Source organism: Atractosteus spatula, chromosome 4 (assembly GCF_055471065.1).
Source record: "Atractosteus spatula isolate fAtrSpa1 chromosome 4, fAtrSpa1.hap1, whole genome shotgun sequence".
Lineage (NCBI taxonomy): Eukaryota > Metazoa > Chordata > Actinopteri > Semionotiformes > Lepisosteidae > Atractosteus > Atractosteus spatula.
In genome coordinates this window covers 63,544,042-63,570,200 of record NC_142709.1, presented here as the reverse complement: position 1 = coordinate 63,570,200, position 26,159 = coordinate 63,544,042, and the positions used below count along the sequence as shown (strand labels likewise).

General features: G+C 40.6%; 1 protein-coding gene across 3 annotated transcripts; it reads left to right on the top strand.

The window, feature by feature from the left end:
* Window positions 1–703: 703 nt before the first annotated feature.
* pak2b (p21 protein (Cdc42/Rac)-activated kinase 2b) lies at window positions 704–25,106 on the top strand. 3 transcript variants are annotated; one of them, XM_088912957.1, is made up of 16 exons: window positions 877–968; window positions 2,042–2,121; window positions 15,211–15,438; window positions 16,040–16,146; window positions 16,660–16,810; window positions 17,367–17,398; window positions 18,182–18,298; window positions 19,117–19,249; window positions 19,738–19,801; window positions 20,245–20,293; window positions 20,736–20,848; window positions 21,917–22,034; window positions 22,387–22,486; window positions 22,653–22,849; window positions 23,361–23,498; window positions 23,914–25,106. In XM_088912957.1, the coding sequence occupies exons 3-16, from the start codon at window positions 15,255–15,257 to the stop codon at window positions 23,998–24,000; spliced, it is 1,590 nt and encodes a 529-aa protein (XP_088769083.1). In that variant the 5' UTR covers window positions 877–968; window positions 2,042–2,121; window positions 15,211–15,254; the 3' UTR covers window positions 24,001–25,106. The 3 variants fall into 3 exon arrangements, with proteins under 3 accessions (XP_088769081.1, XP_088769083.1, XP_088769082.1); XM_088912955.1 differs by lacking the exon at window positions 2,042–2,121 and having other exon boundaries at window positions 704–968; XM_088912956.1 differs by lacking the exons at window positions 877–968; window positions 2,042–2,121 and adding an exon at window positions 6,631–6,759.
* Window positions 25,107–26,159: the final 1,053 nt, after the last annotated feature.

Below are 26,159 nucleotides of genomic sequence, written 5' to 3'. Positions count from 1 at the left end.
TGCTTCACATTCAAACTTACAAAAACAAAAAGTAAAAAATATGCATTATACTAAAAATGTAACATTAACGTATAAAATCCACATCATATTCACCTTTAATTTATTACGAGGTGGAATTAATGGTCATAGGGGAATTATTACTTGGAACAAAAAATCATGTTTATTTGACTAGTGTTGTGCTATCGGTAAAAATCATGTGCAGGTCCAGGCCTAGTATTAATTCGTTTCTACGCTACTGTTGTTTTTTGTAGAACAGTTTGGAATGCTTTTGGTGGCACTTTAACATATTGGAGCTGGTATATAAAAGTTTGCTTCGAGTTAATTGTGAAATTACTTCATTCTAAAACCATGCCCTACACTTGTTGTACCGCTCTGAAAGAACTACAATTCCCTTTCATACATACTACACTTCTCCTTTCTCTGTATTCCTGGGAAAAGCAGTCCCGAATCCTTCACCACCCTATTTCCAGAAAACGCTACAAGAGGACGAGCAAACTACATCTCCCATAGTGCTCTTCGTGTGACGCGCAGCAGGGGCCCCCGCTGTCTTTGTTTTCTGAACATTAGTTTTTTTTTTTACAAACGTGTGGGTTTGTTTCAGTGAGCAGGCAACACACGCAAATAAAAAAAAACAAAACGTTAAAAATTCCCCCTGAAGAAAAAAACACGGATTGCAATTAGATTGTAATTTCTAATGTTATCCGACACTGGGTTGGGTCGGTAGTTCCGCTTCCCCTCCGCCATTGCGGGTTTGTCCCGGTCTAAGAAGATAAAAGAATATAAAAGGAACGCAAGAAAAAGAAAGAAATTGCTTGGATATTGTGTCGGCAGAATTTGGGAAGGGGAGTGTACTCAAATAGTGGTATTTTTAAAGAACGATATCTGAACTCTTGATTATCGGTTCTCGTAGGAGGCGGAGCTAGCATCTAAAGAGTTTTGTGGAAGTTTGGAGCTGAGAGTTTCGCCTGGTGAGTCCTGAAGTTAATTATTTAACTTTCTTTGGTGTTCGTATGTTTTATAAATTGCATTGTGAAAGTTTCGAAAATACTATGTTTGCCGAGAAACTGCATGAATTTGTTATTTGGCAGGACACCGGTAGCTTTTTTATGTCGGAAACGTGATATAAAAAGTTTTACAGAAGAGTTGAAATCAGTGAAAAGTCTCGTATTTCATTACGTATTTTATTGTTGCAAGCAGTCTTTGAGTTTATTTAACAGACGACAAATGTCACTGGCATTTATTTTTGCAAAAAAAATCGATTATAGTTTATTTTGTTGAAAAAGAACAATACAGGTGTATGCTCTCTCAAAGTGAATTTGCACAAACAGGATTTAAAAATTGGTGGAGATATTTGGCCTTTTTCCTTCCACTCTTGTTTATGTATCACCATTGGAAATTCTTACTTATTATAACAACACTCACGATACGATGGATTTAAGTTATTGTAATATTGAATAATGAATGTTATCCGTTTTTCCATTGCACTTAACACCGAATTGCAGTTCTTTGATTTTACTTTATTAATCATACTTTCAACTTTATTTTGTGAGCTATAATACAGGATGGTGGAAATACACGAGAATATTGACTGATACAATAAGTCATTCCCCAGTCCCTCTTTTTAATACAGGAAGATCGTATGTAATGGAGGAGAGCTCAGAAGACCACTATTTCATATGAATTTAATCAATCTCTGGTGTTCAAGGTGCAAGCTCTAATGAGAGTTAAGTATTTATGGCCCAAATTGTATATGTTCAGCCACGAGAGGTAATGTGTTTTCTTTCCTAAGCTAAGAAAAGAAAACATTCTTGGTGACCTATGTGAGAACACAGCTTGCAAACCCCAAAACTGATCAAAGACTGTTCAATCTGAGTTTTATCAGCTGTTCAGTGCAGTTTAACAAAAGGAGCAAGTAATAGGTTTATTCCATGCTGAGAAGAGGAGAAAGAAAACGCAACGTTTCGGCCGTGAAGCCTTCTTCAAGTGTGAGAAAGACAGCTGAAATGTTGCTGAAACGTTGTTTTCTTTCTTCTCTTTTCAGCTTGGAATAAACCTATTACTTGTTCCTTTGCAGCCTACGCATGCTGACACAGCTGCCCACCTGAACTAGTTTAACAAAAGGTTTGTCTTGCGTGTTTCTGATGTTTTGCTGGAGATTTGGTTAAGAAGATTGGCAGATAGTGCTTTCTTGACACTGCAGCACTGCATTCAAATACCTCATTATGAAAGTCATGTGTTTAGCCACTAGCACAGCACAAAACCTTTCTTTAATGACATTTTGAATAAACAGTTTTGCAGGTTTTATGTCCGTATTTGGTGTCCTGCACACCTGGCCAAATGTTTTTATGTTGAGCTTTTGAAGTTTTTTTTTTAATTCAAGACACAGAGTATGCAGACTTCCTAGAAGGAAAGTCATGGTTGCTTTTAAAAGTTATAGGATTCTTGGCCATTTTCTTTACAGCTGAAGCAGGTTATAGGTATGATGTAATCTTGCCTGTCCTGTGTTAATATTCCCACACACTGTGTGATGTAATGTTTGTATAGATGGTCTGAAATTAAGCCCACTTGAAAATACTATCATTGTTCATAAGAAGGGCCTAATTTCTCAGTGAGTGGAGTAACCAGAGCTCTAAAAAAAGAGAATTTGCCAGTTAAAACCACATTGGCTATATTGCATTACTTTTCATTTTTCAATTTTTTCCACTTGAACTTGAATATCTGTAGCATAACAGTATAGTAAATTTCTGTGTTATAGGGAACCTGCTTTCTTTTGGATAGGTAGTGTTAAAAGAATAGCCTCTTCTGTTCAGCCTGCCCATTGTAATCTTGGTGAAAACAAAAATCAGTGTACTTTTGGGTTTTTTATCATGGCAGTGTCTGTTTTCTTTTCATTACTCTTATTGAAAGAAAGAGAGTTCCTGGAGTTTGTCGCCACACAGAGCCGAGGTAAAACGTTGGGCATTGATTGCAAAAAAATGTGATTTTTTTTTTCCTTGTAGATATTTTTTGAGAGGAAGTGGAGGAAATTATGTGAGGAATTGGTGGCGGTGTATCCCGGGTGTGAAGCAATGCGGAAAGCTGATGGACAGCAGATAGGCTCGTACACTCACTCCATCAGTGAGAACTGCCCAGGGAGCCTCTGGGTTGAGTCGTAGTGTCATGTGTCTGTCGAGAGAGAGACCGCACTGTTTTCACCAGGCACCAAGGGGAAATGGGACTCGCAGACAGAAAGGAAGGGGGCAGGTTACCTCACACCAGGAAGCACCGTTCAGAATTTCCTTTTATAGACTGCTGCAAATACAAAGGCTCAAAGTTCCCTTTTCCTGTAAACAGTCACTCTAGTGCAGGCTTTGTGGCAGGCGCACGGGGGGAAACGGTCCTCCTGGAAATGAAAGCTGGCCTCGTCGGCTTGTAGAACATATCGCCAGGCTCCCTAGCCGGCCAGCAGCTGGCTTTCGAAACTTGGCAGATGACAGCAGCTGACGCGTGGTGTTACACAACACGGTAGTGCTCTCCAGCGAGTGCCCCTGGGTTTACAGTTCAGACATTATTACAGCCATTCTGCTCTCTGTTTGAATTGTAGTAGAGCACCTGTTGTGCTGTAGTGGAACGTCTCTTTCATATGTTGGGGGAGGTTTAATAGGGCTTTAGAGCCCAGGACAGACAATGTCAGTTTTTGTTAGTATTGTGCCACTTAAATTAGAGGATCCCATGGTGCCCCTACAACCACAAGCATCAGTTTAATTTAAATGCATTGGTCAAACCATCACTAAACAGTGGTACTGCTGCACCAAACAGTCCTGTTTAAACTGCACTACATTTTATTATCATTACTGAATTCAGGGTTGTGACATGTATTTTGATTCAGAATGCAATTTCCATGCTGCTCCAGAAAAAGGGAAAGGTAAATGATTCCTCGGTGTCCAAGATGTTACCTGCATAAACAACTGGAGATGAAGGCCTAGGATGTATTGCCTGTGAGATGTATTTAATTTTTTCTTCTGATGAACCTTTGGGGGTAAATTAATCTCTCAGCTGCACGTGTCCTCGTAACGTTAATCTGTTGTTAAAAATGTAACATCGGTCACTAGAATCTTCTGTTGTGGGTGACTTTAAGCTGTATAACCAGACTGTCACAATTTTTTAATTTCAAAATATCTTAGAAAGTAGTACAAACCCCCTTCACACACCGTGGCTCTACGCGAATTGTTTTGAGATTTCAGAAAATAACTCTATAGGCTAGAACAGACTAAAGCATACAAGCCTATTTTGACACCGCAGCGATCCATAAGCTATGAAATAGTCCTTCTGAGCTGTGGACTTGCTAGTCTAAGTTTTCATAATCACAAGACCTGGCCTATTGCATTCCTATGGCAGGCGTTATCTGCTGGAAACAAAAGCAAGTGCAAGATCACACATTTCAGCTAAAGAGAAATAGTAGTGACTAGGGAGAGATATTTGATCTACTTAATTTGTGGATGTCTCTCTTTTGAAACCGTACTTTGCTATGGAAGCAATAAGCTGATTGTAGGTATAATTTATAAACAAACACAATCATGCAAATGCTGAATGTAGTGAAATTAAGTTTTTCACCATTATCTGCTGAACCATGTGTTCAATAAATTGACTTTGTACTCTTCGTTGTCTTACAATTCAAGACTTATTTAAGCAGGGTGATTATATTGCTTCGGTGCTCTCGGTTTTGATTCCTAAATGTACAAGTTGTAAACTTGGACGGGTACGAGGGTGTAGTGCAGGCCTGTTTGTCCTCTCCCATCTCTTTCAGAAGCTGATCCTTCTCCTACGATGGGGTGGACAATCAGAGAAGCAAATTCTTTGTACAACCTGTAGCGAGGGGAGCTCTCTGCTGCCCTGTTCCCTCTCAATTCAGGCCTGGCCACAGGGGTTTCTAACGTTGCCACCTTGTTATAGTTGCAAGACCTGCTGGAACAAGTAAAATAAGGTAAAAGTGACATGAAGGGGTCACCATAACTTTAAGTATCTTTAGGAGACAGCTCATCATTTAATTTGGTGGAAGGCTGTATGGGTCAATAAAGGTCACCGCTTTCCTGCAGCTCAGGATGGTGCCAGAAATCGTGGATGCATCTCGCTGCCCCCCTTTGCGAGACCTGAAGAATTCCTGTGCCTGCAGTGTAGGTTTGTGTTTCTCTTGTCTGACAGATGCACACCCATCCCTGGCTGTGTCATTTTATTTCATGTTTCTACTTGGCTGCTCTTCGTTCGCAAAGGTGTATCCAAGCAGGCATTAAGGGAATAAGCAGTGGTATGCGTTTCTTTTCCAGACTGTTCCTAAAGCTGCACTAGATCAGTTTGTCTGATCTTTTTTTGGGTGTGTTATGTTAGCTTTTGTTTTATTACCATTGCAATCCCCAAAGAATGCTCTGGAGTGATTTTAAGAAGTGCTTCTTTATCAGGATTATCAATGCACATGTAGGATACACATAGAAGCCTCTTGCTTTTCTGTGGTATTCAAGCTTTGTGAGATTCTTGTATGCAATTAAAGACCTAAAATAAAGACCATGTTTTAAAACACTATGTCAGCAGTGTACATCTCTAGTCCTTGAGGGCTGAAGTCCAACAGGTCTTTGAAGTCTCTTCATATCTCCAGCTCCTTAATAACTGGGGAAAGGTGTTACTTTGATCTGCTTAAGCTAATAATTAGACCACTTAGCTTGTGCATTAATTAGGTCTCATGTGCTACCATTTCTGAAGGATCATCCTGATACGATTACATTCCTATAGGACAGTGACCATCCTTGTGCTGCCTGTGTAATAACGGCCTTCTTATGAGATAAAAATGTGAGTTATGCCTTGGATGTCCTACTCGTCGGACTTTAACCTTAACGAACATTTGTGGGAAGAGTATGGCATCTAGCGGTTAGAGATGAGTGAACTTGAACAGGAATGTCCAGGCTCTACATCAGTGAATGGCACAGACTTCCTCAAGACAGGAGAGCATACAAACTCCATGGGCGGCAATACTTACCACTGTGCCTCAGTGCCACCAACACCCGTTAATCACTTCTGTCACACGTGAATCAGCATAACAAATTTACTTATGTCATTTCGGTGAAATGTTGGTGCACCTACAGCAGAAAAAATGTTTTTTCTGTTAATAGCATTGTACACTTGTTGTACTTAAGTGATGGAGACCTGCACATCTTTTGACACTCCCTGCAGATTGTTGGGTATTCTTTTATTTTTGAAGTTCATTGTTATCATAGAAGACCAGAACTTCTTATTCTGCATTAAAATGATTGTGTTGAAAGAGGAAATGTTATGAGTTTAGTTGAAAGTACTTCCATGAGTCACTGCAAAACTAAAAATTGGAGAACAATCTGAAGCCAGTCTAGCAAAAGGACTATGTCATTATAAGGATTATCCTTATTATCCTCCACATCAAAACCCCTTTTTAAGAGGCTGTAAACAAGCGAGTCGGACTTCTCAAAGTGTAACTTTGAGAAGGGTGTTTTGGATATAAAGAGCAAGGCAGCACTGTGTGTTGGTGCTCAATGCCAGGCGTGACTATACTTGCAACTTTTGATCCTGCAGTGGAATGAGATCTGCCTGTGTTTTTCTGCCTGTGAGCCTGCCAAGACTTGCACGCTTGCCTGATGCTGGGAGAGGAGGTCTGCCTGCCACTTCCTGAAGCAGGCAGAGGGACAGAGTAATTGTGGACCGTAGTGGAGCTGACAGGGTTGTGGGGGTGTAAGTGCAAACAGGAGAGGCTTCTGAAAGGTAAAGTAAAACCTTGTGATGAAAAGCTGCCGTCTTTATTTAGGGTTTAGGAATGTTTCAATTCTAGTAATATAGCTAATATTACCTATGTCAATAGTAGTGTTTTCACTGTTGCGTAGAATCTGTGCTGTTTAACCTGACCGCAAAACAGTCGCGTCTCTTGCTGTGTGTATTAGATAGTTATTCATGTTGTTATAGACAGCCTAGGGCTGACTAAAGTTCTGAGATCCAGCCCTGGATTACACTTTTTACAGACAGTTTAACCTCATAGTTCGGGTTTTCTCAGTCACTGTTCTTGTAACCCTTGTCTGCTGGGTTTCATTACGTCTGCTTGAGTGAGCCCTGAAAAGTGTTTTCTTTTCTGCATGTCATAAGATGTGCTTTTTCAAATATGGTTAAATTAAATTTAACATATTATACATTTATTTTCAAATATTTCTAGGTAAATTTCAACACTAACAGAAGCGGATCTTGAAACTAAAAAAGTCTGGAGCACATTTAATTAAATGATCAAGAACTCTTTGAAACCAGCACAAACCAGCACAAACTAGTATCCACCAGACCTGGGTTTTAAAGCTCTGACCCGAGTAATGAGAAATCATTGTTTTGGACATTCATTTGAGAAAGAAGTGAATGAACATCCACTCTGTGTATATTGGTCCCAGGATTAGGCCTGTGAGCAGAGAATTATTTCTTGGCGTGGCCTGGCAGGATTTCTTGAATAGATGATCTCAAGCAAAAACATTGTTTGAATCAATTGATTTAAACCCAAGCAGAGTGTGTTCCTGTTGCTGTAGCAGCTGAAAGGACAGCTGCAGGGAACCATTATATCTCGTGTTTCCCCAGTACTCACAAGGCTGAAATATTTCTGACATTCTGCCATTTCAGTTAGCAGCAGAAACCCTGACAGTCAGTGACTGGTGCTGGAATTAAATCTGTAGCTCTGTTATGTGATAGTTGTTAAACACTTTGTATATAATTTGGAAATTTTTGTTCGTACTTCTCAGAGGAGAGTTAAAGAGCTTTAGCAGTTGAGTGATCAGTTAAGTGATGATCTATTTCAGTGGCATTTTATTTTAATTTCTGTTACAGTTTGATCCGTTTCTGTTACAGTTTAATCAATTGACATCTGGTGGTTAATGAAGTTAAACTCCCTAACTGTGCTTTCCTGTTGGAGAGCCAAATGTTGTAGATCACTAAAAAAAGGAAAGGCTTGAAAACTGCAGATAAAGAATAGTGACCACTGAAAACTGACCCCTGTTCTTCGATGATATGGCTTACTCTTCCTTACACGCCATTGTAGTGTGACTGGAAAAAGTGCTGGAGTGAAAATTCTAAATCACTTTCTAGTGTCGTCAGTATGATTTGTATGTCGGCGAGCCCACAGCAACGACAACCTTGAAATAAATTATTTTGCTGGTGACCCATCTGCATTTCGGGGAAACTTTGATGTCGCTAAGTCTATAGAGACTTGCCACACAGAGAGCAATCCACAGCCAAATGCTGCTTTTCAAGATTGCAGCATCACTTCCCCAGCTGATTGCAAAAGATTGTCGAAAGAAGTCTGATAACAGATGAGATTAGATTTTGATGATTTTAGTGGTTTTCTCGTGTGATATAACCCTTTCCTAGTGAGAGACTAATTGACATGCGGTAATTTGGGAGATGAGTTCAGCCCGTGCAGTAGAAAGCTCGCTGGAAAAGAAGAGCTGACTTGTGCTGAAAGAAAGGAAGTGTGCTGAGGTCTGAAATGCGCCATGTCTGTTTGCTGATTGTGAAATGTCATTCAGCCGGCCTGGCGGGGGGTTTTCTCTCTATGTAGGTTAGGATCGTTGTGTGCTGTTGATTTCTGTGTCCAGTGTGTATGTGGTTAGGTGGCGCAGATAATTTTCTGCAGGAGTTTAGCGTTATCCCCAAGGCCATACAGTAGCTGGTCTGTGTCTTCATGTTCAGTCTTGCTCTTTTCGTGTTGATGGCTGCCCCGTCTATGTCCACCGCACTGTTTCTTAAGGCTGTGGCTCCCTTGTCAGCGTCATTACTTGCGCCCTCTTATCTGGGGAGTGAAATGGGTGTGGTTCTTTGGATTTCACAGGAGACTAAATGTAAGAGTACTGAGTTGGGAATTTTATCTTGTGCATGAATGTCTGGAGACAGGAACTTCCTCATTGTCTCGGGTATATCAAGACAACACCTTGGACTTTGATTATTAGTTAACATTGGCTGGGTCTTTTCAAAATATTAGGCAGTGAAATGTACTCTGGCCTTTAATGTGAGACATTTCAAATGAATTTAAACCCTCTTTTTACATGCAACATCTGTTCTAGTTGATAAAGTAACTGTATAGTACTGCTCAGTTTACTGTCCTTAAGAGCAGAGATTTCACTTACCATAAGGGCTAATGTCACAAAACACACACACTTTCTTCAAAAACAGGCAAGATCGCAAATGCAGAACTCAGAAATATTGAGGTTACTTGTACTTAATATTTACAGGTTTTTCTTTTTATTCATGAGGTTTTGCTTCAATGCAAAACTGCCTTGCAGCATTCAGTCTTGTCCTTTGGATGAATCATTTAGAGCAGAGCTGAGGCAGGATTTGTTGTTTTTTTTTACTTTTCCTTTGGTTACCATTCATGCCGCAGCTCAAGGAAGGGTTCTGAGGGTGTGAGAAGGTGGAGCCAACTTGGTGTTAAGAGAGGTGTATACAGCCCTGGGTCCTGATTGGCTTGGGAAGTGTCTTTTTGGTAATGAGGAAGAGAAGGAGGCTGAGCTGTGGTCAGAGGCCTGCAAACTGTTGAAAGCGGAGCTGTGAGCTTTAACCTTATTAGGAGATGCATAGTGTCACTGTCTCATTCTCATACTTCATACTCGGCACAAAGCAGGCCTACCTCAGTGCAGTGATTACCTACCAAATCCAGAACAACGGCAGACTTCAAAAACAGAACTGTTAAGTAGTACTGTGAAAATATTCATCAAAGTGGTTAAGTTCTTCTGCAGTAAAGAGTGAACCTAACTACATAATTCACTTTTGTTTCCCGCCACCCTCTGCACTGCAATCTGCTTTACAGTTCTTTTTGTAATTATTCATTAGTTATAGGCTTTTATTGTAGAGCATGAGTGTATCAGTGCGATTATAATATCCACTTTTTATCGGTCGCAGAATTTTCTTGAATGCTTTTAATTGCAGTTTTTTCATCGAGCTAGGTAAATCTAACCCACCTTCTGTGACCTTCTGTGATTTCGGGACCATCTGTGGTAAAATTAATTTTACATGTAAAAAGTATAGTTTTGTATCAGAAGAAAAACAGTTACTGAAATCCTTCACTTCAGTCTGTGCTTGTGCTTCTGTCTACATGAATATTGTATGTTACTGTAAAAAGCTTGTCTTTCAGTTCTTAGTAATGCTTTAAACTGACAGACATCCTGTTTTGCAGTCATCTGGTGACCTATTAATGAGTGAGCATCTGAAAGTGAGATTATCCTTTATTAATCCATCTCAGATCCATCTGAGCACAGCGATAAACCAGCATCCTCCAATATCTGAATCTCAATTTTGTTGTATTTATTCTCATATTGTTTCAAGAAAGGTGTTTCTTTTCATCTGTAAATATGGAAACAGTCAGGAATAATTGCAGAGGGATTGAAAGCACTTTATAGTGGTGTTTCACTCTGTTGTAGGTTACAATGGGACATCCCAATGCAGAGATAAGGCCACCCAGAATGTACATCCCCACCACACAACCTGTTTAGCTGAGGCCTTAGTTTTAATAAATTTTATTTATTTTGTGCCTTATAAATTTTCTCTCTGATACGTGTCCTGTATATGAGGTGGACAGGACTGTAGTTAATTTTGTTTAGGCTTAAATAGCAGTAACGCTGTCATTGTTCTGAAGGATTTGATCACTTCTACGTCCCCCCCACTGTATTGGGCATTGCTAAATTCTGCCCTATATTTTCATGGTAACCCCCTGTTCCCCTGTTGAACACTGCTCCCTTTCTAAATGTCAGCTGTGTGTTCCACATCTGGTCTTCCAAGCCTTTCTGATCGAACTTCCTGAAAGGTGATTAATAGGAAACCTAAACCTGCCTAGGTGTTTGATACATTATTTTCATCTTCTCTACACACTGTAGGGAAGCAATATAAAGTGCGAACTGAATATGCTGTTAAAATGTTGAATTTGATGTTACATAAAAATTGTACAAGGCCTCATTTTAGACGGTTGTGTACATTTGTTGTCGCCATCTTACAAAACATATTGTTGCTCCACAATCAACCTACAGAAGTGCCACCGGATAAATTCCTGGGGCTCAAAGGAATGTACTGCACTAACCAGCTGAAAGAACCCAACCATTATAGTCTTGAAAAGAAGGGATTATGTATTGATTCAAGGATTCAAAATCCTCAGAAGGGTCAATCAACTCAAAGGACATCTTCAGAACAAACACTGACTATGTACCACTGGGCACGAGTGGATAACAAGAGGCACTTCAAGATGAAAGACTGAGAAAATAATTTAGAAGAATGGGTCATGGTCTTGCACTTGATTTCCAGTGAACTATTAGCCTGTAGGAACTGGACATTAGGCTGTTGGGAACTAACTGTTACTCCAGCTCTGGGTTTTGCAGAATGGGGCTAAGAAAAGATCCTGAAGTGGTGTCACAAAGTATATAGTATATAGCTGGAGTACACATTTCTTATCGGAGAATCCTGGCCATCTCCTGGAACTGGAGGTGCTGACTGCCTAAAGTTCAGGGGAATTTAGGAAGTGAGATGGTGTGGATAACCCTGTAAAAAGGCCAGAGACAATCAAAAGTGCATGTTCCAAGTTCATTTATAAGGACAAACTTCGGGAAACTATATGAAATTGTTGAAGTAATTAGAAAAACTTTTAGAAAGTGATTGGACCACTTTTGCAAAAAAAAAATCTGTAAAATGATCTTTACAAGCCAAACAAAAACTACAATATTTTTCTGAATTTTTTAGTGAAATGTACTTCTTGAGTCTAGTCTGCTTTATTTTTTGTTCTTGCTGGTTTAGAATACAGTAAGTTTTATTACATTTTGCAAGACGTGTTCTTTAAAGCATTGCCCTTACACTAGACACTAGTAGTGACAAGTTTAACGTTTCAAACACTCTTGTGAGTGATGAATCTTTCACTGGAACTGTTAAATTTCAGCTTTAAGCTGCACATTTTCCCATTCAGCCACATTCCTGTTTGCTTGAACTGTCCTGGTAGCATCTCCAATAAGACAGCCCTTTCTTGTGAGAGGGGATGTATTACTAAAGGTTTTTGTGTAGGTGAAAGGAAACGGCTCATGTGAACCACAGAGCTGTTGTTCACCAGAGTGGTGAAAGGTGCCTTGAACATCTGCAAGTTAGTCTTTTGTGTCAGAGAAGACTCATTTTCAGTACCGTTTGCAAGAATGAGCTACAGTTTTCATGTTGCACTATCGACTCCTTCATTTGGTGAATTGTATACAATTCCCTTCTCTGCTGCTCGAATGATTGTATGTGCAGTGTAGTAGCAACACTGCTTGCAAAGTGTGACCACAGGAAGTAATCTGAAAAGGGTTTTTTTAAGTGGTATGGAGCCACAAAATAGATTTCTGAAGCTTGTAACTTAACTTGGACCCCTCTTACTCCTGTCTTACGCTGGACCTAGGCCTCCTAAAAGCCACCTTTTCTCAGGTAGGATTGCTCTCACAATGAAAAGGCATCTCTGGGGTGACCGAAAAGTAGACCATATTTTTGACGCGGCCCAAGACTGGAAAGTGCACAGCCGGGGTTGGCCTGATGTATATGTGAGCACTTGGCTGCTCTAGGCTGTCCTCTCCCATTGTATTACCAATGAGAGCATGTAGATAGCAAGTCACTTCCAGACCTGCTGACAAGCCAAACAAGAAAACAAAGGCACTGTTGCACCTGGGCAGTGCCTTGTTGACAAATTCAGTGTCCATTTTAATGACGGCTATTTAATGTTGATTTTTGCTCAACACTGATTAGCAGCAATTATTTGAAATACTTCACGAGGCCAGCAGCCATATCACCCTGCAACTCACAACTGGCAACCCCCTGAAGCTCAGCAGGTGTGAGCCTGGTCAGTACCTGGATGGGAGACCTCCTGGGAAAAACTAAGGTTGCTGCTGGAAGACGTGTTAGTGGGGCCAGCAGGGGGCGCTCACCCTGCGGTCCAGGTGGGTCCTAATGCCCCAGTATAGTGACGGGGACACTATACTGTAAATAAGCGCCGTCCTTTGGATGAGATGTAAAACTGAGGTCCTGACTCTCTGTGGTCATTAAAAATCCCAGGGTGTTTCTTGAAAAGAGTAGGGGTGTAACCCCGGCGCCCTGGCCAAATTTTCGATGCCTCCTAATAATCCCCCTCTATGAATTGGCTACATTACTTTGTTCTCCTCCTCCCCCCCCCACTCTGACGGCAGGCGGAGCGACGCACCGGTTGGAGTATTTCTCAGTCGCAGTTAATGGCAACGTCAGCTCAAAGATTTGGTTCAAACCACCAAATGGAGACTGGTGTGCCGACAAGCGGACCCTGCTGATGTGGGATTAACGCTAGGAAAGAGAGAGATTTGAAATACTTCACGAAATTCATAGTACACTTCATTCATCAAAATTCAAAAAGTGACATGGTTGATTATGCCATCTTGCTGAATAGATGAGTGATCTTGTCTTCTAAATCGAACTTCTTCTAAATTTTATCCTCCTGATAGGAAACGATTTGCTCAAATTGATTCTTTATTGAAAAAAAATACAAGTTGATCAAATTGGGTGTCCTGAGTTCCTTTTGGTTTCTATTTGTTACCGCTGAATCAGATTCCTCGTTTGTGTGGCGTCATTTCTGCTCTGACGATGCATCATTTTGAGTTAATTAACCTGGGATTAATGTCGGGTTTCTTTTGGTCTGCCTGGTTACACTGGTTAGATGGTATTAAAAATGATTGCAAGACGGGTATAAAAACTGTATCAAGACATACGTAATGGTAATTAGTCTTCCTTATCGGCTTCTCAAATGTCAGCTTTAGTTTTGCTATTTATAGTCCTGGAATCAGTCCTAGTATTAAGGTGAAGAATCATGGGGTCACATTTTCATTTTTGTCCCAAGTCTTCCATTTGAAGCTTCATACACATCCTTCCCAGTCTAATGCAGGAAAGCTACTGTATTCTTTTATCTTCTCCAGGCTTCATATTACTGCTGTATGTGTATCCAAACGTTCTGAACAGTTCGCCGCATGTTCACAACTTAGTTGATCTAATTTAAACCAAAACACTGCATGACAGTGTTTTAGCTCTTTAGCACCCACTCCCTGTGGATTTCAGAGTGAGATTCAAAATACAGCTTCAAAATACACTTTCAAGGGCTTTCAGCACTTCCAAAACTGGTCTTAACACATTTTGTGTATAACCATTTCTTTTTCTATTGATACAATGTAGTATACATCATCTTGAGATAATGTACCATGAAAGGCACTATATACAATAGAATGGGAATGAGCAGTTTATTAGATTGAGATAGTAAACGTGCACACCTCAGAAATTCTATTCTGCTTCATTTTCCAAGAGTTCAGAAAAATACCATTTAAAAACACCTAATGATACAATGATTGATCCTTTAGATCACATTTTTTCATTTTTTTTTTTACTTCTAAAGGTTTAACTTTGAAAAGAATTGCATGAATCTCCACTGCTAGAAAACAGTTACTTTTTGAGATTATGTGCCCTTTGTTTGGTGAATATTTTGGATGTGTCTTGTGAATCGGCAGCAGAGCATATGTGGAAAGCTTGCACTTGATTATTTTGGCTGCGAGTCCTGTCAGGGTGGAGGTAATTCCAGTGTGACTACTCTAGTGCAGACCTTTGAAGACAATGGAATGCTGACAGCTTGCCAAAAAGAAATTACCCTGGGCTGTATTTTCCTGTGATCGCACTCCTCTTCATTTAGTACATTAACAGTAGAGGGGCTTTGTCTTGTATGTTAGAAGATTCATTCCTTCAGAGGTATCTCACTGTAATTTGAATTCTCACGTTCTCTAAAATCAGAAGAAAAAGAATTCATACGGTGTCATTGTGTCAGTGACTGAGCACTTGTGCATTGGTTTACTGGACGAGAACAGCAGATGTTACCAGTTTTAGGGGTTTAACAAAGGTAAAGAGTCTTGCAGTTCTTGTTTTGAAATTTTCAAATAAACAAAGGATATTGAACAAAATAAAAATGTTTACTTTTCCATAGAGGCATTTAATAACGCCAGCCTGATCCAGACACCTTAAAGCAAAGCATGTCCTTTCAGTGATGAAGTGCTTCATGAAACTGTAAGGATGACAGCTAGCCTTATTTAGGTACAGTACATCACTGCATTTGTGGATTAAAGGGAATTGGAATGCATTATCCATCAAGTGCCATTTCTAATGCTCCTCCTACCTCTCTGCCTTTTGCAGGTCGGTCTCTGTGCCCCTCTCTCCCTCCTGTGTGTGTCCCTGTCATGTCTGATAACGGAGAGCTGGAGGACAAACCACCCGCACCCCCTGTCAGAATGAGCAGCACCATCTTCAGTACCGGTGGCAAGGACACTCTGTCTGCCAACCACAGCTCCAAACCCCTGCCCTCAGTGCCCGAGGAACGGAAACCTCGCAACAAGATCATCTCCATCTTCTCTGCAGATAAAGGTAGGCCCGGGGTTCTGGGGACTGGCACAAACGCCCCACCCTGGTCCTCACTTTGAAGTGTCTCTCTCCTCGGAATCTGAAATAACTTTGAGCTGTTCTGCAGTGTCTCAGGGTTCTTTTTTTGCAGTTTTAGAGTGGACTAGGAGCCACAGGTTTCCGATTTTGTGTTTAGAAGACTAAGGAGGGGGGAGGGGTACCTCCGCACATTACAATTTCATGTAATGAAAAAGTGTTTTCTATATTAATGATCATGTCTGTGGAATGTAATAGGATACTTTTTACCGCCTCCACCATTAAAAGCTGTTCATCGGTGCCCTGCATTTGAAAATAAAAAGGTTAGTCATGATAAGTGAAGCGAAGCTGTCTAGTATTATTACTAACCTTTCTACTGATGTTAAAAAGATATGGCGAGTCATGGGAAACCTAGCAGGCTTTGGATGAAGCGCAGAAAAGGTCCTAGAAGTTAGGCTTTGACTGTGTCCTGCTGGGCTGGATTGTAGCTGCATTCCAAGAGGCCAGAACAAAGAAGAACTAGTGGAAGGGCAAACGTGACTCTGTCCCCAGTGTGTTGACTGTGCTGCTCTGTGTCGATCAACTGCAGGCGGTAGGAAGAAGGACAAGGACAAGGAGCGCCCTGAGATTTCCCCTCCCTCAGACTTCGAACACACTATCCATGTGGGCTTTGATGCAGTCACAGGGGAGTTCACTGTGAGTTCACACACACTGGTTCTATGCTGCATCGCGTGTTCCCGCCTCACTCGTATTCTCTGGGTTTTTTTACTTTGATTTTTTCCGGGTGTGTACAAGACTAGGGGAACAAGTTCCGAAGAGAATGTTGAAACAAAAATGTTCATACCGTTGCAAGATTATAGCATTAAAAAATGGTTTGCAATAAAGATTCCTGCAAATAGTCTTCAAAACATCACACTGTCAGTTTTACGTGACCGGCTGTGAGTTCTGCTCACAACACCTTTATCATTCTAGTGTAAGAGCTTTGTATTCATCTTCCATTGTCAACTTTTTTTAAGATGCGTTACGCCTAAAGTTATTATTTGTGGAATATTTAATATTTCTGGGTTCTAAATAAGGTGAGACTAGACGTTTCAAATGTTTCAGATTTACGCATGGTTTCTGATCCTAGTCCTGAGCCCTCTCTGGAGTGTGCCTAGCTCAGCCCTCCCACCCGTGTGTAGTGTGTGACACCTTCCCCTCTGCTCTCAGGGCATGCCAGAGCAGTGGGCAAGGCTGCTGCAGACCTCCAATATCACCAAGTCCGAGCAGAAGAAGAACCCGCAGGCCGTCCTGGATGTGCTCAAGTTCTACGACTCCACTGGCAACACCCGGCAAAAATACCTCAGCTTCTCGTCTTCAGGTGAGGGCCTGCCACCGCTGGCCGGCTGGCTCGTTTTCGCCTGCGTGTTGGGATGCAGAGCTGGGATCGATCCCACTGGAGCTCTGTGCTTGCTCTCAGCCTTCGCTCAGGTGGACCAGCAGCTACAGAGAGATGTGACGTCCTCAGGCGGACAGAGCGGCGCAGTAGAGACTAGACGCACAGGATGCATACGCATGGAGTCTGGACTCTAATACAGTGGCGTAGAGCAGCAGTGACCCTTCATTTTTCGTGTGGAATTACTATCAAGAGGATGTTGAGGTCATTTGAAAAAAACCTCAACAGAAATTAGACTGTACAGGGTACACATCAGAGTTCAGCCACGTTATTTGTTTGCATTATTCAGACTGGTTCAGAGAAAGGGAAGAAGAACTGAAGAAGGAAGTTAAGAATTGTTCACTGTGAGTGCTGAGACAAAGAACGTTTGTTTTTCTAATTCTGGTGTAATTGTACTACTCATGGTTGCTTCGGCCTCTGCAGCAGTATAGCAAGCTTGTAATTTAAAGCCTGGTTCTAATCTGCACCTCTTTCTTCACAGAAAAAGATAGCTTTCCATCAGGAACACAGACAGTGAGTATTGAGTTATCGCTCTTTTCATTGATATTGAAACGCATTGGCAACCTTGCATGAAGTGAAATTTGAATGGGAAAATAGACTTTTTACTGTAGAGCTTGGAATTATTTTCTTCTGTTACTCTTAATTGTTTTACACAGTAGTTCTTGGCATAATTGTTAACTACAATGTCTGAAAAGAATTTCGTACACTTTAAGTGATCATATGAATTAAAGGAACAAGTAATAGGTTTATTCCATGCTGAAAAGAGAAGAGAGAAAACACAACGTTTTGGCTGTGAAGCCTTCTTCAGGTGTCGCAGCCAAAACATTGTGTTTTCTCTCTTCTCTTTTCAGCATAGAATAAACGTATTACTTGTTCCTTTGCAGACTATGCATGCTGACACAGCTACCCACCTAAACTATTATGAATTTAAGCAAACTTTAACACATTTATGCACAACTGACAGGCATGGCATTTTCTTTTGTGTCTTTGAACTGGAAGAGTCTTGGGCAAGTTAAAAAAATCTTTCTAAAATAATGCATAGGACTGTGATGGTTAGTTTACAAAGAGTAAACTTCACCATTTTTGGTTTTCAGCAAAACGCAATGTTGAAGTACAGTACATGCCATCATTCTCCAGGTTAGGACTACACTTTTGGCGATTGGGATAGGTGCGGAAGAAATTGGAGAAAAAACAATTTGATCACATTCTCAAGCACTAAACATTGATGCAAATCTAGGTTTGTTTTCCCTGTTTGTTCTGGGCTGTACTGAAGTGACAGAAATGTCTCTTTTTCAGCCTGCCAAGAAGGGCATGGAGCCCTCGCCAGCTACCACACTTAAGGAGATTGATGATGATGAGGATGAGGAGACCCCTCCCCCCATTGTGGCTCCACGACCTGAACACACCAAGTCTGTGAGTGGATGACACGTCTGCTTTCACCTCGGCTCACTGCAGAGGGACGTCCTTATCCCCAAAACAAGGCCATCCAAAATCTTCAGATTGTTTTGACCATTGTTTAAGCCTTTCTAGAGCCGAGAGATTAAAAATGACTGCTTAATGGCAGTAGAACAGCAAATTTAACTAACATGAAACTCTTTTGAACTTAATAGCATTTCTGAAATTCCAAAATCAGTAGAGCTGGCAAATACACATACGCTTTTTAGTTTTACATTTCTTTGTGCTTCACACAAATAAGTATGCATGGCTGTAGTTTCAGGTACGTTGCTTTATAAATGCTTCAAAATGCTTTGACATTTAAAAATCAGCCTTTTGGTGATCTACATTGCACATCCAAAAGTATAGTGGACAGCTTTTTGAGAACCTTGGTCTCTGTTTTCTCCTACTGATATTTAATAAGCTCACTTATTCCTATTGTCTTCCTAGCTGACATAAGCTTTTCCTAGAGTTCTTTAGCTTTATATTTTTAAACCATGTAATTTTATTGAGTATTTGCCCTCACTCAAGGCTGCTAAAACAAAGATGAGGGGGATTGCCTTAGCATCCATTAGAATTCGAATTCGAATCCAGCGAGGTCTTAGATCAGTAAACAAAGGGTCGTCTGATCCAGTACCAGCACAAATGCGTTCGTGAAAAGGGCAGCCATCAAATCGCATTTCTGAAAAGCAGCTTTAACAGCCTCTCGGGTGTATCTGAGCCATTCCAGATCAGCGGTCCGGGTCTGTCTCTCTGCAATACGTGTATCCTAACCCCCAGTCTCTCGCCATCTCCAGGTCTACACCCGCTCGGTCATTGACCCCATCCCCCCGCCACCTGTCAACCCAGATGGGGATTCGGCCTCCAAGGCTGCAGACAGACAGAAGAAGAAAGCCAAAATGACTGATGAGGAGATCATGGAGAAACTGAGTAGGGTTCTTTCTCCTTTCTCAGGCTTGTTATCCTTGAAGATCTGTCTGCTTTTAGGTGGATTTGGGTACTGGGAAGCCTTGAAACCATTGTCTATGTACGGCATTTTGCAATCTGTCAGTCTTAAGGAGTCAGTTGCTCAATCAGCAGCAGGCTGTTGTGCTTGTGTATAACCATTTGCTTAATAAAGCGACTCCTCTGTTTCAGAAAGTCAGGAAACTTCTTTCTGGTAAGACTTAGAGTAGGGAATAGAAACACTGCATAGACGATTATGAAAATATTAACTGTTTAACCAAGGTCCGTGTGAGAATTGTAAACCACATGTAAAGCCAGGAGCTGTGGAATATTTTTATAAAGTACCTTTGGAGTTGACTAGAGAATCTGCAGTGTACATTTGAAAACATCTCCGTCCTGTATTTATGTGAAAGAACAATTACTTTTAATTAAATTTTCTTTCCACACTTAACGAGAATTTATTTTTATTTTAGGAACCATAGTCAGTATTGGAGATCCTAAAAAGAAGTATACTCGATATGAGAAGATTGGACAGGGGTGAGTGCCTATCATGAAGAAAGATCAGGAGCTGTGACCAAAAAAGAAATCAAGCTTCTATCTTGAAATGCATCCTCTTACATGCTCCCCTAAGCCCACAATAATGCCAGCTATTTCTGCCAACAAACAATTGCAAAGAATTATCAGTTTAATTGACACTGTTACGCTGCTTGTAATTAATAACCTCCTATGAAACGGTAGCAGCAGTATTTACAAATCGGTACTAAAACAAGAAACCATCTGCTAATACCAAAAGTCCCAATGTAGCCAATTACATCTGCAGGAGAGAGTAACAATATCAAATGTTTAAAGAGCTAATTATAGTTCATATTGACAATAAATGCATTATTAAAACCAATCACCTTTAGAAACCTATATGAAAAATCCTAATGTGTAAAATATAGTGCAGTGCACACAGTTAGTCTCTCTCTCTCCCTCTACAGTGCTTCAGGTACAGTTTTTACAGCGATTGATGTCGCCACGGGACAGGAGGTGAGCGTCTGACATGTTCCTCATTCCAGTTCTTGCACTGCCTCTCTAGGTCAAAATACTGCATGACACAGGCCTGAAATGGCATTTCCACCAGCCCTCAATGACAACTGGGGAATGTATTATTTTATACAAGAAAATCAAATCATCTTCAGTCTGGTTTCAGTGTTTCTGAAATCTTTCTAAAGATCCTTTTCTTGTAATTGAGTAAGTTCTTTACTATTCTGGAACTTACTTTTGATACTCAGTTTTGTAATCATCCAGTAAATATAAAGCTGTTGATACACATTTTCAGTGTGCTCCACAAAAAACAGCTTACAGTTAAACATGTAAGCAATATGTACATTACTGTAGAGCTATGCATATTTAGCCTCACTGTACCTGCCTTTAAAATTACTTATGTCTGTGACTTCGTACTTTACCTGACATTATTTTTGTTTTCCAGGTGGCTATTAAGCAGATCAACCTTCAGAAACAGCCCAAAAAGGAGCTGATAATCAATGAGATCCTGGTGATGAAAGAGTTGAAGAATCCAAACATTGTCAACTTCCTAGACAGGTACTGATCTTGAGCCATTGAATAAAGACACCCAATATGTAGGAAGTCTGAATGGGTTTTTCCTTTGTGTTCCACAAGTTACTGTCACTCATTGCATCTTTGTGAAAGTCTGCCCTGACATTACAAACTCAGAACATTGTATGAACTGAAAGTAATTCAACAAATTCATGCTCTATGTAAATTGGTCAAATCCACAGGATAATCTTGATCGTTGTTTTTTACCAAGTTATATAGTTATAGCTTAGTGCTTTGTCCTGTAAAATGCACAGCAAAGTTACAGTATATGTACTTTGACGATGGGTCAGTTTTTTTTGTATGGAGAATGTTCAATGCTGTGATGGGTGGCATTGTTCTTTTAGAGAGCAGTGGTTGCTTCCTGGCTATTCTCCCATGAAAACCATTCCTGTTCAGTCTTTTATTATAGGTTTAGCTATGAGCACTGCCGCAGAGAGATTAGCTTGCAGTTTCTTGGATGTGACCGTAGGGTTTTTTGTAACTTTCTGGATTGCTCTTGGGGTGATTTTGGCAGGTCCTAGGCAATCACTGTGGTCTTCAATATTTTGGTATTTGTAGACTGTCATAACAGCGGATGGTTGCAGGCGTGCATTTAGAAATGGTTTTGTTACTGGGTCCAGACTGATGAGCATCAAGTCTTTCTTACAAGACCAAACTCGCAATGTTTCTTGAGATTGCCCTGATGATGGGACTATCCAAACTGTTTTCTTATCCATTTATGTAACCACGTGATTCTAATTACCTGTTAATTGTACTAACTAATCTAGGAATCTAGGTATTCACTTATTTACATATGGTAACTAATAATTTTGTTATTATACACAACTGTCATGCATAACATTGAATTGGTAACTATGAACCTTATGGTTATTTGCAAAAAGACTTTTTTATTAAACAAGGGTATCCTTGTAAGAAATTGCAACTCCTATAATTATATTCACAAGTTTTTCTCAGTGCTGTAGTGATTCTGACAGTGGAGCATTGACTTGTCTTGGGCTGGAGAACGGTCATGTAGTTCTGGGTGCACCAGTACTGACAGCTGTTTGATTTCAGTTTCCTGGTGGGAGATGAGCTCTTTGTGGTGATGGAGTACCTGGCAGGTGGCTCTCTGACAGATGTGGTGACGGAGACGTGTATGGATGAGGCCCAGATTGCTGCTGTATGCAGAGAGGTAAAATCACCACAACTTTCTTGACATAAGCCTGAACTACAAAGCAATGAAGATTTTATTCTTTATTAAAAATAACTAGTTAAGTTACTTTTTGTATGAAAGAAATTCATTTTCAGTTCCGATCTGAATAACTTGTTTGAAACTGGCAAGAAAAGCAATATAACAGTCTACTTAATGGCTTTGACCTGATCGACTCCTTTGATACTGTAATCATCGAATTCCGTTGCTTTTTTTTTAGGTTGCAAAACTCACTTTTCTTGAGTTGAAATGTGGGGTTGATATTTAATAGTTCCAGAACATAGGTCCTGTGAAAGCTGTCTCATTTGTAACCCCTGTCCACTCTCATCTGCAGTGTTTGCAAGCACTGGAATTCCTGCATGCAAACCAGGTCATTCACAGAGACATCAAGAGTGACAACGTACTGCTGGGGATGGATGGCTCTGTCAAACTCAGTGAGTGTGCTTTCTTGCTTTAGTCATGCCTCTTTCGAAATGTACTGGTGTATTTAGCACAATGGATGTATTTCTGGATTTTGCTTTTTGACTTCACATGCAAATGGGTCCTCTCTATTGCCCCCTTGTGACTAGTCAACTGATAACTTCTCCCTCTCCTCTGCAGCTGATTTTGGGTTCTGTGCCCAGATCACTCCAGAGCAGAGCAAGCGCAGCACCATGGTAGGCACCCCATACTGGATGGCCCCAGAGGTCGTCACGAGGAAAGCCTATGGACCCAAAGTGGACATCTGGTCTCTCGGCATCATGGCTATAGAGATGGTAGAAGGTGAACCTCCCTACCTGAACGAAAACCCACTGAGGGTGAGTGAAACCCCAGCAGATCTCCAGTGGACTCCGTCATTGCAGAACTTGGGTTGCATTCTCTGAAGTGGCATCTGTGATGCATCATGTGAAAATACCTGTAGAATCCAGGCTATGCACGGGCAAAACCAGAATCAGGAGCTCTGTCAAGAATTCAGTTGTTGTAGTTAGTTTTCACAATGTGATTCATTTGGAGACAATACAGCTGTTCTTCAGAGGGCTAATTGGGTTAAACATTCAAAGTGGTACAAGTGTCCATTTGTGTCTACAAACATTTTTTAGTAGAATGTTGTCATAAGGAACATTGTTGCATTTCCACTTCACATTTTAGAAAAGTTACCTGAAGGTTCAGATGGGTATAATTGTCAGAAATTGTTCATTTTCCACAGACTTTGGACTTCCACCAGCTGACAAAATGTGCATTGCATTCATATTGGGGAAGACTGGTGTTGTCAGTGAGGGAGTGACTGCTACACAGTAATCCATTGCTTTTCCTTGGTTTCCCCAAAAGGCGCTGTACCTAATTGCCACTAATGGAACCCCAGAGTTACAGAACCCAGAGAAGCTGTCGCCCATCTTCCGGGACTTCCTGAACCGCTGTCTGGAAATGGATGTTGAGAAGAGAGGAGGTGGCAAGGAGCTGCTGCAGGTTAGCCTTGAACTGAACATCAGGGCCGGGTCACTGAATGACCACTATCGTAGTCCGCTTTGCATTTAAACAAGATTAATTTTGATTCCTGCATGAATTGTCACTGACTGCCATCTTTGTTATAGTTGACTTACTGTGATTTTATAACTTGGTCAACAGAAAAACTGGTCTTCGGGAGTTGAGGGCAAATAGAATTTGATGTCATTAGACCTTTTCTTAATTTGCTTGGATCTTGTTGATTGAGATAAAAGGTTTGCAAAAAATGTACCGATTTGAAGTGCATGAATCCATTTTTGTTCAGCTCCAGAAATGTCATTTACCTAATGAACAATGTTCCGGGGGTTAACCTTAAGATAGAAATGGGGTGAAGTGTTGCCAGGTGTATTGAATCCCTGTGTCTCTCGCCTCTTCGCAGCACCCGTTCCTGAAGCTGGCCAAGCCTCTCTCCAGCCTGACGCCTCTCATCTTGGCAGCCAAGGAGGCCATGAAGAGCAACCGCTAGCCTGTCTGCACTGCTGACATGTGCCAACTCCCCCAGATCCCAGAGGATCCCCAGCCCTTCATCTTTGTGTTATTCACTGCGGACCCTCCCCACGCAAAGAGAAAACCACACAACCTGATAGACACCGGGTCTGCACTGCTGGCCTTAATGAACTTTTCTTTTACTCTCCAGCTGTTAGTCTGGCCTAATGAACCTCCTGTGAGCTCACTGTCTGAGGGCCGGATTCTGTACTCATAACTGGCAGGGAGAATTGTGACAAGGAATGAGAATATATTTTATTTTTGCCTGTGATGCTTTCACTTGATCAGAAATCTCCCAATTCAGTGTTGATTGTGAATTTTTATACATTTATATTTTTTTTCTTCCCTCTTTAAATAAATTCACTTAAACTCATTCCTCTCTCTGTCCCTCCCCAGTTCCACTTAGGTATCTAAATACTTGAATCTCAAATCTCAGAAGTCCTTCACGGATTAACTCTTCAGTCCATCACTTGTCGATGTTTCTATTATTTCTTCCTGCTTTGTTTAGGTTTGTTTTTAACAAAAAAACTGTTTACTGTACAAGAGTAGTTCTTTCTCTAATTCACTGGGACTTAGGAGGCTAAACCTTCAGATTTTTTTAATTTGTTTTAAAATTTTTGTATATTATGTACTTAAAAGTGGAAACCACAGACTAGAAATCAGGACATTTTGACTAGCTGTTTATATATATGTATATGTATACTGTTTATTTTGTTTTTAAACTAACAATCTGACATGACGGTTTAGCAGAAATTTTAAGTATTTGCAGTTTTCTCTTTAGGTAGTTTTGATGTGACAAATGGTCATCACTGTATTTCCATTTACATGGAATCTAACTTTTCATTTTTGAAAGTAAAAGCCTCATATCAGCAAGATCAAAGAAAAAAAGCTTTGGATTCAAAGTTTTCTTCCCCTGTCTTTCAGTAATTTAAGATTTAAATGTTCAAATTTATTTTTTATTTTGGAGACTGGAAACTAAGCAAGTGAATTTGCTGAAGCCTATTCCAAAAATGTATTTTCTATTTTATTTAACTTTGGATTTTTTCAGTAATGGTTCAGTTCCATAAAAACATTTTTGGAGACCGTCATCTTTGTCATTCTTTAACATGTTTTTTTTTATACAAGTACAGTGAAAGAGTAACTGGATACTGTAGTCAAACAGTATGTGCATAACATTTTTAGACTTTGTTTTATTTCAAATGTAGAAAAGTGGGCAGAGAGACTGATAGAAACACCGTTTTAAGGGGTAGGTATGTCACACTCAAGATACAGTATTGTAAGGCACGCAGGCTTCTGTCCTAAGACATAATGGGGACAGAAGCAAACATTACCACTTGAAAATGAGAGAAAATGTCTTTAGGAGAAAGCATGTAAGTATGTGAAGGAAGTTCTTTAGGAGAAAGCACACAGACGGGTAGGCTCCAGCTTCCCACGACACTATGGTATAAAGGGGTTGGGCAAATGACATGACTTTCTCATCTGCTGCCTGACTTTATTTGCTGAAATTTGTAGAAATTTAGATCACGTAAAAAGGAATGTATTTTCAATAAATATTAATAGCATGGTATATGTTATTTGCAGAAATTGAATGAAATCACCACTTAAGCATTAACATATTAAGAAGCAAGGATTCAGCACCGCAGCTAAAAAGACGAAGACAAGCACCTTATTTGAAAATTAACATGCTTTTAATTTAACAGGGTGATGCTTTTCACCCTGAAGGACTCTCCAAAGCGCTTTACAGGAGAAAATGACTTCTCCGCTACTGAGCAGCAACCATCTGGGTTAATGTGTAAATGAGCCGGCATCTCCACAGTTTGGAGAAGTGCAGGCCAAATTGTGCAACCCCATTGTGGAATTAAGCCAAAATACGAACTGTGTCTGCTGGGATGGGATTTTTAATAATAATGTAAGCGGGGCTGCAGTTGAATGTCGCTCGTTCCTTGCCGGGTAGGGTCCGGCAGGTCCAGGCGATCTCACGACTGTGTACCGGGGGCGTAGCCAGGAATTGATTTTTGGGTGGGCCTGGCTCTAACTGACCGTCCTGCCAGCATAGGGGCACCCCTCCAATTTACAATGCAGTCCTCGAGCAGTATAATCAAACAGCGGAATTAGCGGAACCTTATATATATATACTGT

Coding starts and splice junctions, on each gene's coding strand:
- pak2b (XM_088912955.1), top strand. CDS start 15,255: ATGTCTGATAACGGAGAGCTGGAGGACAAACCACCCGCACCCCCTGTC. Junction 22,850..23,360: donor TGAACGAAAACCCACTGAGG/GTGAGTGAAACC, acceptor TTTCCCCAAAAG/GCGCTGTACCTAATTGCCAC. Junction 23,499..23,913: donor GTGGCAAGGAGCTGCTGCAG/GTTAGCCTTGAA, acceptor GCCTCTTCGCAG/CACCCGTTCCTGAAGCTGGC.